Consider the following 12,702-nt stretch of genomic DNA (forward strand, 5'->3'; position numbering starts at 1 on the left):
TTTTTGTCATGTCCAAGATATTCTGTGAAACATTAAATATTGTTCTTCATAGCAAAACCAGTGGAAGATGTGGTTTATCGCAGGTTTGAATGGCAAAACTCTGCTTGGTCCAGCTCTTCTGGGCTGAGCACTTGGCAGTGCATGGAAAACCAGATTGAAAAGTAAAAGAACCACATGTACTCCAGTGCCCCCTAAATAAACACTGCTGATAGCTGAGTTATTCTAAATTGAGTGGAACTGAAAAATGAAACAAGACTGGGCTTGTGTTTCTGTGGTCACATGCATGTCAGGATTTCGCAAGTTGATGAAGGTTTTGAGAAATGATAAGGCAGAACTTAAACTTCCTTTTAGCAAGGGTTACCTTATGTCATCTCAGATTCCATGATGGGTAGGCAATATTTGGAATGTACTGTTCCTTTTCACTGATTTGTCTCAATTTTAGCTGGCTAGAAGTCCCAGTCTACCAGAAGGCGGAACCTGCCTGTTATTCACAGCCTTATTCACAGCACAGAGTACCATTACAGTCTTCTCTCAGTGTATCTCAATGCTGACAAAATTAAGGCACCTCTTTAGGCTCATCTGGCAGTTCATCCTCACTGCCCATTCGCACTTTGTTTTCTTCTCTGAAACTAAGTTCAATGGATATTGTGGTCCTCCAGCTGAACTCACGTTCAGGTCAGCAAAAGTAATATATGGAGGATGTGAATTTTTTAGTATAGACAGTTCTCCTGGGCTTCAGATGAAGAACTTTCATGTTTCTCACGAGGCATCAAACAGCCATCTGACCTTTGGTTGCTACTAATGTGTAACTGACAGATACTGTCAACTTAAATGAAAATTCCTGGGCATTTCATTAACAGTCTCCTGAAACACCGAGCACAGTCACCTCTTTGAATTTCTTACAGCAAGTCTGAAGGTTTGGCTCAAGGGATAGCAGAAATTCAACAAACCCAACCATTCTCATAATCATTATGATTATGAGAACTCTGTCCAAATTCAAGCTGAAATATCAATTAGTTATGGAATTTTAATGTTCCCTGTGGCTGGATCTGTGACATAACAGTGATTGTAAAGTCATTTCCTTAGTAATTTCCTTCTGAAGACTATTTCCTGAACTTCATGGGCATATAAAGAGATTTGTCAACAACAAAGTCACAAACAATGCTGTTTGCAAGGCATGCTCTGGTCAGAGGCTGTTGTTTTGTGAAGAAATTATTTCAGGAAACACGATATCTATGTTAGCAATGCATTCCTGTTGCTACACAGCTACAACTGAGTCGCATCGCTCACACAGTAATTTTACTAGATTCATTCTCAGAGCACACAATGGAAAAAACTTTTAAGTTCACCTACCTTGAAAAATCTCCCTTTGCCTCCTGTAAAATGAGGAAGAAAAATTAAAAATATATCATTAAAAATAGAAAAAAAATTAAGAAAATGGCTGTTCAAGATTTTCAATTTGCAAAATTAATTTAGCAGCAATTTCCTGTTGTAATTGATTCCTCATGTATTTTTTGGAAACAGTATCTAATGTCAAGTGCCATGATACATGCAGTGAGCTGGGCAGATTAACAAACAAAAGGTTTGCCTAATACAGGGCCAGATGATTCCTCATTCTGCTAGTGGATACCCAAGAAGCTGCAGGAAAAATGCTAGTAAATAAGTAATTTTTTGGTCAAAGTGGATGCTACATTACTAGAAGATCTCAGAAGTCTCAGTGACTTTGCAGCCTCTGAGATTGCAACTCCCCTGACTCTTTTTACACATATTCTGGTTATTTTTTAGTAACTAGACTTTCAAAAAGCTAGCTCATTGTCAGCTTCCAAGGGGATGCAAGACACAGGTTTCTCTAACTCCTTGCTGGGTGTTTGGGGGAATTTGTAGTATTCCCCCAAATACTTTTTGGGGGTATATTTGGGGGTATTTGTAGTATTATTTGTAGTAGTAGGAAGGTTATTTAGCTCCTTTACTTATATATCTAGATATTTCTATTTATTACCATCACAGCCTGATGTTAAAGGGCTGGGTAATGTTCCACTCCAGTAGTTAGATTAGTACCTGAGTGTAACCGCATATCTGGCGAACCCTCAAAATCTGGTGAGTCCCCTCCTCAATGGATGTAATACGCATTTTGCATTTTCCATAGGCAATATGCATTTCATACGATGCACACTAAAGCACCTCATTTGCTGCCAGCTACACAGAAAGCACAGTGCAATAATGTAATTTGTGCAGTGAGGGAGCTTCCACTGCCAAGAGGACCGGGTTTTGCATTCACGTCTTTTGTCTTTACATCCGTCCATCCACCCGCAAAACCTGTCAGCCCACATCCAGTGGTGCTTCAGTCCTGAGGCTGGGGTACAGTTCACAGCTTTGATGGTACTTTAATTTGTTCTGGTAACATAACAATTTGAAATATGGCTGCAGACTAAATCACTTGAGTTCTGACAGTCCTTTACTATCTTCCTATTTCCCACTGAGTGAACTGAAGGGGAGGCAAGCTCTCCTCTGGTTCATAGGAAGGAGTCCTTGAGCATATCATGATTATAGTTCAACACAGAGCAAAACCCAAAGGATATGCCCTGACCTGCACAGGGATGAGCATACTGAATTTAAAAAATAATTTTGTAGGGTAGAGTCTCCATACTTCAGTTCTTTGACCTAAATGCTGCAGTGAGAAGTAGAACAACATGCGGTATGATCCCTCTTGTTTTGTTTGGATCCTATCACAAACATGGGTTGTAGTAATTTCTGGTTACAGACCGCAGAGGTGTGGCTTGTTTTGACTCTTTTCATTAAGTTGCACATCAAACTACTACAGGAATACACGTAACATCCTGTGTTTGTGATGAGAAACAATCACAGCAACATGGGTTACAGTGGCAGATCTGGATCTGGCTGTACAGTTAATAAGTGCTCAAGTTATTCATTAGGATGAGCAGACAATAGACTCATAACCCTATTGCTGCTTCTCACAATGAGCCTGTTGTTTGATGTGTATTCCCCCAACAGCCAATAGGCAATTTCTATAATGTCCTTTTAATTGAGTCCCCCATCCTGACTCTCTTGCTCCATTTTTGTTACATAAAATGATTTTAATGAAGATTCAAATCCCTACGCATTAATTGCTTCTTTGACATGTAAAGTGCTATAGAAGTGCAATGCATTGTTATTTATTAGTGCAGTCTGATGAGATGGCTTCTCTGCTCAAGTGGCTCCTCATAGCTTCATGGCTGATGGGAAAAAAAAAGAAAACTACACTGTACGAAAGGAGAACAAGGATCATCTGACAATTATCTCTGATCTGCTCCCACAGTCATGCTCCTAAAAAGAGATCTTTCAGAAAAAACACCTCTGCTACCTTGAAAAGATTCCTCTTTGGGAACCAGAGATTTACCAAGTGCTGCTGGTAATTTGCTCTGTGACTGTTTCCCTCTTCCTGAAAAGCAGAACTTTAAAAGACAATTTTTTTCTGGAGAAGTTTTTTGCAAAGTCTTTAAGCCCTTCTGCCCACCTTGGAGAATACAGACAGTTGCATATATAGAAGCTTATGGAGATCATCAGAGGGCCAAGCTCCACTGGGAAAAAAAATGCAAGTAAACAAATGCACTGGAGAAGAACCCATTGAATATGGATTTCACCTACGAAATTGCACTCATCACTTAGATTTTCTCTGACTTTACATCATACCCCAGGGTCTTGGCTATCTGTGTTGGTGCAAATAATATGCATTTATGTATGGAAAATGTTGGGCAGTGGAATCTGCTCCATGCATGGAGAGGTCTGGTTTGAGAGCCTTCTGTATCTACTTTGCATTGGTATAAATGATGAAAACTGTGTAAAGACATCTTTCTCCTGCAAGTGGGTGAACGCTTGCACTTCTGTACAGCCATTTTGGATTTGGCAAGTCAAGAGATTTAATGCAACACGAGGAAGCACGAAGCGAGAGAAGGCAGGTGCTTACCTGCAAGATGTATGCAGCCAGTTCAAAGACCACTTCACTGTCAACCTCAATGAGCTCCTTGAAAGGTGAAGAAAACAAGAAAGAAAAAGAGAGTTGAGTCAGTTTGAGCTCCTGCAAGAAGGACATGCATCTCCTCCTGGCTACTGCACGGTGAAGCATGCGGTGCCAGTTTTCTCCCCTGGCTAAGCTTCAAAGGATTCCCTGTGCTCCTGGAGACCAAAGTGAAGGAGAACCTGCCCACTCAGATGTGGAGAAAGCCAAATATTCAGCATAATGGCTTGGTAAATGAAGCATAAGTGGATGTGGCATGAGGGGATTCCTGGAGAGAAGGGAGGAGAAGGCAGGTGGAAGGGGGAGGATCAGGGTAATTTTTATTTTCTTGTGTGACTTAGCGAAAGTTAGTCTCGGAAATACATTTTTTTCTCCCCCAAATGTCACCCGTGCTTCAGGGGAACACAGCCTTGTCCTTGGCTCACAGAAGCAAGGAAATGAGAAAATTTGTCTTCACTGAGGTTGTGTCAAAGCCCCCGCAGAACTCCTCTGGCCCCTGCCCAGGGTAAACTCACAGGAAAAAGAGCCATATTCCCTCATGCAGGATGGGAGCTCTGGTTTCGGCCCTTTCATCCCCATGAGCACTGGGGCTGAGGGTGCTTTGAGAATGAGCTGTGACAGCAAATCTTTTGGTAGATCTTCACTGCTCCATTCTATAGGATCCAGCCCCCAGTGAAACCAGTCTTGGAGGGTGTCGTGGTTTAACCCCAGCTGGCAACTAAGCCTCACCCAGCCGCTCGCTCACTCCCCCCCGCTAGGATGGGGGAGAGAATCAGAAGGGTAAAAGTGAGAAAACTCAAGGGTTGAGATAAAGACAGTTTAATAGGTAAAGCAAAAGCTGTGTGCGCAAGCAAAACAAACCAAGGAATTCATTCACTGCTTCCCATGGGCAGGCAGGTGTTCAGCCATCTCCAGGAAAGCAGGGCTCCATCACGCGTAATGGTTACTTGGGAAGACAAACGCCATCACTCCAAATGTCCCCCCCTTCCTTCTTCTTCCCCCAGCTTTCTATGGTGAGCATGACGCCATATGGTATGGAATGTCCCTTTGGTCAGCTGGGGTCAGCTGTCCCAGCTGTGTCCCCTCCCAGCTCCTTGTGCACCCCAGCCTACTCGCTGGTGGGGTGGGGTGAGAAGCAGAAAAGGCCTTGACTCTGTGTAAGCACTGCTCAGCAGTAACAAATACATCCCTGTACCATCAACACTGTTTCCAGCACAAATCCAAAACAGAGCCCAATACTAGCTACTGTGAAGAAAATTAACTCTATCCCAGCCAAAACTAGCAGAGGGTCAGGTGAAATTGTGAGTGTTCTGCTCGGACACCATGGTCACATGAAGGACACTGATGGTCCCATGAGATCCTCTCAGGGTCCTTCTGCTGTGCCTGAGATAGTCACAGAACCAAGGGGTCCAGGCTCTGCTCTGTCTGAATGTGTGGTATGCAGACCCGGCATCAAAGACGCTTGGGATGGGAGGCACGAGCATTAATCTTGTGGCCAAGTGTGCTCTCCTCGAGTCTCTGGTCCCTGTTTTTGGGAAGACAGTAGGCTTTTACTGAGATACTGTTTAGGCCTCTATTCTGCAACTAGAACTCCTACGTTGTCTCCTACGCATGTGGCCATGTAAACTGGGTCACTGTTCAGCTCGCTCCTGTGGTGGCTTTTCTGTTGTATTTATTTAAGCTGCTGTTTTTAATATTTTACTTCATCTGGCAAGAAATGAGTGATCTAAATATAGATCACTGCTGTGATCCGTGCTCCAGCCAAGTCATGGCCACACCTCATTTACAAGCCACAATCGCTGCGTTGGCTTGTCTCTGGCAAAATCAAAAACAAAGGGAACAAAACAGAGGATAAGATCCAGGTGTCCTTGGCTTTCACCAGTGCCAGCTTTTTAAAATAAGCACTTCCTTCACCTCCTTCATAACAACTCCTTGGGGAGTGAAGACCAGCTCTGCTACGGGCAATAAACACACCTTCGCCCGTTCAGCTAAACTGCCTGATTCACACAGGCACCTGCACTAATGACGTGCATATGCCAAGGGAAGCGGCTGGTGCAAGATGTCGATTCAGCTGCAGGCAGGGCCCGGCTGGGGCAGTCAGGCATATCCTATAGCAAGGGGCGATGCGGAGCAGCACCAGAGTGCCTGGTCTTCCTCCCATCTTGAAGCACCACGCATCGCACGGACAAACCAGCCTCCGCAACCACATGTCGATGTTATGGCAAGCCTGTACTAGCAGGTAAAGTGGGCCAGAGCCCGTTCTCTGTCCCTAAGGGTACGTGGCACAGTATAGCTCATGACTAAACACTCTTCCTCCCTCCCCCGGTCCCAGCTGGCGTTACCTCCGCTGTATTGCCTCTTGGGAACAGGTGCTCATCCTTGAACAGTGCCCAAGCAATGCCTGGGACAGGGCTAGCTGGCACAAGCCAAAACCTGTGCCAGAACGTGCTAGTAACTAAACAGCCTGACTGATCAAGGGACAGTGCCCGATGCCAAGCCCTGTCTCATTTGGTAGTACAAATGTGGCTTGGTCTTTCTGGGCAACAGTGGCTTGCTGGTCCTGTGCGAGGGTTTGGGTGTGTGGGTCCATGAATGTCTCCTTATACAACAGGGTGGGCGAGGAGGAGCCATGGGCACAGCCAGAGGAGTACAGCACCCAACGCAGAGCCAGCTGGCCACCCAGGGGACCAGCAGCCCCAAACTAAACAGGCCACAGTCATCGTCTTTCCTAAATTGAGCAGCCCTGTGCATGGGGACATTTGAGGGTGTGTGTCTGGAGAATCGACAGGGCAAGGTCTGAGGGGCTAGCATAGCATTATGAACTACAGTTATATCATACACAGTATGGTCTCTCCACGCTGCAGGGAAGCTTGGGGTGAAGCCATCCATGGGAAGTCCGATGAAGAAACTTTTGGTGCAAGAAGGAAGCTTTCAAGGTTTGGGAACATGCAACACCCCCTGCTAGCTGCAGGGATGACAAGTGCTAGCTGTGCTTAGATACTGAATCCCCCTTTCTACACCTAGAGGAATCCTCCAGGCATGCTGGCTGGGTGCTCGCCCTGAGTCTTAGCAGAGACTTTGCACCCAACTTTCAAATTTAGCGCCTTTTTTACTAGCACAGCACAGCTTACTGTGGCTGGAAGTCAAATGGGGAAGGACCCGCATGGGAGACTGGCAATCCAGCAGGGCTATTTTTGGATGGAGATGACAGTCAGCTTGAATGTGCAAAGTAATGGTTTCAGGAGAGGTCAGACTAAAATAGACCAACCTAGATCTGTAGGCACTCTTTTTGATTTTTTTTTCTCTTCTTCTTATTAAGCTTTCTCCAAAAAAAGAACAACAGTGTAAGCTTTTCCTGGCAATATTCCAAAAAGGAACTTTCCCCAGGAACTAAAATGTGATGCTCACTGAGCTTGTTGCTGGAGAGGGCTGACTAAGCACATCTAATTGCAGCCTTGCCAGAGAGCAGAGCTCTGCACAGCTCAGCTCAGCAGCCCTGCCTCTTTCCTGGGCACTGGAAAAAAGGCATTTTCTGGCTTCTACCCTGCATTTTAGGAGATGCAAAGCTAGACCCTGCATTTTAGGACATGCAGATGTCAGGAAGCGAGGCTCCAGATTCGGTGTAAGCTAGGTGGCTTAGCAGGTCACAAACCTGCTGAGGGCTGTGGGATGGTGGTACAATCACTCCCTGACTACAGCTGTCTTTTCCTACCACTTCCTCCCTGGCAGATGGAGGTGAGTCACTGGGAATGGCCTCCGCCACCACAGAGGGAGGTAGGAGGGATCCTCCCAGGGAATCCCAGCTGCTGAAAAACCTCTCCCAGTCCCACACAGGCCAGCCGCCCATCCAGCCTACCGGGCCGAGTCTGCGCACAGCCAGCCTCCACCTCAGCAGGTTCTGGGCCTGCTTCATTTGCTGGACCCTGCCCTTTCACTTGTACGGTCAGCTTGTGGCATCAGAAGGATCCGCTTCGCAGCTCAGCTGTGGGCACTCTGGCCGGGGAGTGGAGGCCGTGCCAGGACGCCCTTGTCCCTGGCACACAGAATGCCTTGCAAGGGGCAGCTCTGAGTTATAATGCCGGTGACAGCCCGCTGGTGTTTTCAATAGCCTACCAGGCAAGGCTATTTCTGGTACAAAACCCCACAGTTCTCCATGCACGGCTTGTTCCTGTACAAGGTGGTCTTCAGTACACACCCACAGACACCCCTCCCCGCCCCCCATACACCCACATGCTCACTCTCCTTGGCCCACAAACGCTGTCACACACATGTAGTCATATGCATCCCCAACACACACTCACAGATGCACAAACTCTCACAGGTACAGTCACACACCCCTCACACGCTCAGCCCCCCCATGCCTACCCCACTCTCACACTTTCCTTGCACACCCTCTCACACCCCTACAATCTCACAGACACACTCACTCCCTCAGGCTCGTCCCCCCGCGCACGTTCGCGCTCCTCCGCCGCCTAGCCCAGAAGATGGCGCCCGCGCCGCAGCCCGCGCGGCCGCTGCCGCCCTCTTCGGGCGGGAACCGCTAACGACATCCACTCAGCCCAGAGCGGGCCCCCACAGCTTCTCCACCGGGGTTTTTTTAGCACAAAACCAGACATTTCCTTCTAAATAGAAGCCAGTTTATCATTTTAGCAGCTGCAGATTCCCTCCTACCAACCACGAGTTACTTCCAGGGGCGTTTTACCTCAGAACCTGTTTCCAACAGGGAAGCTGGCCAGGGTGGTTAGAGATAGAGGAGTGAGGGAGGGTGGGAGGAAAGGAAGAGGAGGAGGTCATATCTTGAAGTCCGGGTATGACCAATGTAAATTTTGGGTCGGGGATGCAGAGCCAGGTGTCGCAGCCCACCCCAGTGCCACCAGAGCTCCCCAAGTCCTTACCTTGTAGATGCAGGACTTGGCGTTCAAGAAAAACAGCTCAATGGTGGCATTGTCCTTTAGATAGGAGATGCTTTCAATGTAGAACCTGAAAGGGAAAGCAACAGTGGTGAGACACAAGGGGGAACTCGGGAAAAACATGAAAATGTACTCATTACATGAAAAAGGTGGTCAATGGAGTCATGATGAGTATACTAAAAATGAAGTTTCTTTGCTTGTGACAGACTGGGGTGATGAGAGAGGCTTGTGCATGCTCCAGGACATGATCAGTCACCACCACCCCAGCCATACCAAAGAAACTGGATCATCAAGTGGATGATTTTGTTTCTAAATAATCCTTTGTTTCATTTTTAGACTTCAAATAATCCTTTATTCTGTTTGCTTGTAAACTCCCCTTCATTCTCCATCACGTTTTGGCATTTCTTCACTCCTTTACCTAACCTGCCCATTTCTGTGCTGTTGACCTGCATCTTGTAAAATGTTCACTGACAGAAATCCACTTCTGGGTTCCTTCCCTGTCCAATTCAACTCTGCATAAGGCAAATTTTATAAAGGCTTCTTTATGTATTTTAGCAGCTAGCACATAGCAGCTATGGTCGCAAAGTAAGCAACCAGCAAGAGTTAAGGACCTTGCACAATTTACCAGTACCGTGAGTAGTGATGCTGGGGATGACTGGGAATGCCAATATTCTAAGTTTCTTTTTGAGCTGAGATGACTTCTCAGAACTCAGTAGAAAGCTGACTAGCCCAAACCCTCAGTGTCAGAAAAACTCACTCTCTCGCATTGGCCGATTACCCCAAATATTTGCAATTATGTCGAAAGCCCATGATATGTATGAATCAATTCAGTACTCCATGTTCTGCCTGCTTTGAAGGTTTGATCCTTTGGCAGTGAACTCCATGAGAGTTTTGCCACTGGCTTGAATCGACTCCAGCCCTTAATTCTGCCTTGTGACCTTTTGGGGAAGAAAAGCTCAGAATACCATCAAAGTTAATGACTGTTCATTACATATAAGTATGTTGTGTGTTCCTGTAGTAACAGAGAAAGCCTGGATAGGTTCAGTGAATGATTAAGGGTAATTTTGCATTTACTTTGTGTTTTAAGTAAGGAAAAAAAAATACATCTGTCTGCCCACCCTGTTTTATAGTGATGTTTAAGTTGCAGTACAGTGGCAGCAGTGTTCCTTACATAAATTCGAGTACTATCGTGCCTTGTCAGAGGCAATTAGAATAGGGAAGGTGCCAGGGAAATGCTGTCTGCATCAGGAACTTAAAAAAAATGAGATTCCTTAGAAATCTGGGTTGAGATGCGGGGTCCAGTCACAGAGAAACCTTACTCCCTGACCCTGCTGTCTGGGAGTGGAGCTGAGAGACCTGCTGACACTCCTGGGGCTTCACACAAGCACTGGAGGGATTGCCCATGTTGAGCTATTTGCAGAATCGAGGGCCTTAAATGTAACCTTCTTAGGGGTAAAGGTCAAAGCTTTGTAGTGCTCCTAAGTGTCTTCTGAAGACCCTTCAAAACAGTTTATTTCCTGACACATACAACCAACTACTTATGTACTAGAGTGAGAGAAACATGTTGAGGTCCTCTTGTTCATCTGCTGAAGTGCTCCTGCTGTTATCCCTCCTTTTCCCCCTCCAGAAGAGTTCAAATGAGAAATAAAAATAAAACCCAAATAAAAAAAAACATTTGAATGCAGGGATCATGAAGCACAAAAATTAAACATTTCCTTAATTTTTTTTCTGGTTTCCAGTGGGTTTCACCTCCTGTCCTTGAAACTGCTTCTTTTTTTTTGGCAAATAAAAATATACTTGGCTTTAGAAATGCAAAAAAGATGCTGCATTAAAAAAGGAACTGTCTTACTAGATCTGCTGTCTGAGTGCAGCTGGCTTTCCATCTGCTAAATTCATGGAGAAAAATGGTAATTTTACACATTCCATTATTCTTGAAGAACCTCCTCTGCTTATCACCACTACCAATGCTCTCCAAGTTGTGACAGTAGGACCTTTAATTCCAGGGTCAGAAGAAAACAGGAACATTTATTCTATTTTTGAATCCCAGTGAAGGTTAGCCAAAATGCTTTTTGTTTCATCAGATCAAATGAGACCATCCTCATCATCACTAGAGGGCAATATTGCATTTCTCAACACTGCAAGGAGCTTTCCCAAGGCCTTCCATATAGACAAATACACAGATCATTTTCTGTACAAAATTGAGTCTCTCAGAGCACAGAGCCTGCACATGATACTTCATCTTCACAAAGAAAACCCAATTCTCAAGTGATCTCCAGAGTGGAGAGTGTGCTGGGGAGCTACTGGCTCTCACACATGAACCCAGACAAATGCAAAGCATGTGCACCAGGAAATTGGTGCTACTTAAAAGAAAACAGATTTGCAGAGAGAACTCTTATGGGATTTTCTGTGTGGCAAGCTCAGAAAACCCGAACTGGAGCAGGCTCCCCTGAATTCACAGCCGGTGCTGCAACAACAGAAATGGGAGGGAAGACACAGTTTTTTTGCACTGATTGTGAATCTCTGTCAGACCTCCTCCTGTTACCACCTTTTCCAAATACGGTGAAGGAAACCGCACTTCACAATGACCAATGTCAGTGACTAAGGAGGCAGGAAGAAGCATCCAGCTGCTAAGGCAATGAACCAAGCAAAAAAATCTGGGTTAAATTCCTGACTCGGACACAGGTTTCCTTCACGACCTTCAGAAAATCATTTAGCTGCTTGGGGCTGTTGTGCTGTTTAGAAAATAGTCCTTCCTCTGCCCCCCTCTGTCTGTTTGCCTGTTAAGCTTATAAGCCCTTTCTTGCGGCACATTTCAAGATCATCAGTTTTAAGGGGCAATTCTCAGATTTCTGTTGAGGACTCCCCTGAGAGCAGCATTCCTCTGTGTGCTGTGAAGCTGATATATCCAGGAAATAATGGATGGGCTGGACAGAGAAACAGGCAGTTCAATGTGTCCGACACCTCTGCTCTGCTACCTACATCTCTTGCAATACAGCCAACAAACAGCTTTGCCTCAAGCAGCTCCTACAAGAGGTTCCTTGATAGCCAGCAACTGTTGCTATGAGAAATTAGGTGCCTGCAAGAACGGGGAACACCCCACAAGACTTTGTGAGTGTAAAAACCAGAGAAATCATTTTTTAAAAAGCTTAAAAGATCAGCCAATGTTAATCTATTTCTACGTTCCCCATCCCTCCCCACCCCCAGTAACTTATAATTCATCAAGTACATTTTCTAAGCATTAATTAAAGAGACCAGTGAATATTATGCTGGGTAATGAACACAAAGTGCCTATCTTGGCTTCTCCCTCTCAGCGGCAGGAAAATAATAATGAGTGCTGCAGAAAGTGTCTTGGAAGACTTCAGAAGCTGCTGCATCTGAAACGTTTAAGGCTTTTTAGCTGCGAGGACATGCCTCGTACTGATCAGATTGCTCTATATTAAGTGTTGGTTAACTGACAACTTGCTCTGAGACAGATTAAGCCCCCTCATGCCGTGATGAATGGCAATTCCCATCGTAACCAGCCAAGCACAGGCATTTATGTAGCAGTGCCTGTGAGAAGCAACTGTGGAAACTCCTGATCCTTCAGTGATGGGAAACTGGCACTACTGTAATTTCTCCCTTGCATTACACACATTCCCACCTCTGACTTGCAGCAGGGAGAAATGCCTGACTGAGCATTGGATTCACCAGTTTGATTACTGGTCCTACAGGAGATGGAGAACCTTGGCTGCTGCCACTGGCCTCATGTGCGAACCCAGTTGAGTGTGTGCAGATGTG

General features: G+C 45.6%; 1 protein-coding gene across 5 annotated transcripts in view; it reads right to left on the reverse strand.

Moving 5' to 3' along the window:
* The window catches only part of FRMD4A (FERM domain containing 4A), a 211,169-nt gene that overhangs the window by 72,160 nt on the left and 126,307 nt on the right, over window positions 1–12,702 (reverse strand). For all 5 annotated transcript variants that reach the window (XM_072858165.1, XM_072858156.1, XM_072858174.1 and 2 more), the window contains exons 5-7: window positions 8,911–8,995; window positions 3,965–4,021; window positions 1,354–1,376 (exon numbers count right to left, since the gene is read on the reverse strand). In XM_072858165.1, coding sequence (XP_072714266.1) covers window positions 1,354–1,376; window positions 3,965–4,021; window positions 8,911–8,995 — 165 coding nt within the window. The remainder of the gene's footprint in view (window positions 1–1,353; window positions 1,377–3,964; window positions 4,022–8,910; window positions 8,996–12,702) is intronic.

Source organism: Ciconia boyciana, chromosome 1, assembly GCF_034638445.1.
Source record: "Ciconia boyciana chromosome 1, ASM3463844v1, whole genome shotgun sequence".
Taxonomy (NCBI): domain Eukaryota; kingdom Metazoa; phylum Chordata; class Aves; order Ciconiiformes; family Ciconiidae; genus Ciconia; species Ciconia boyciana.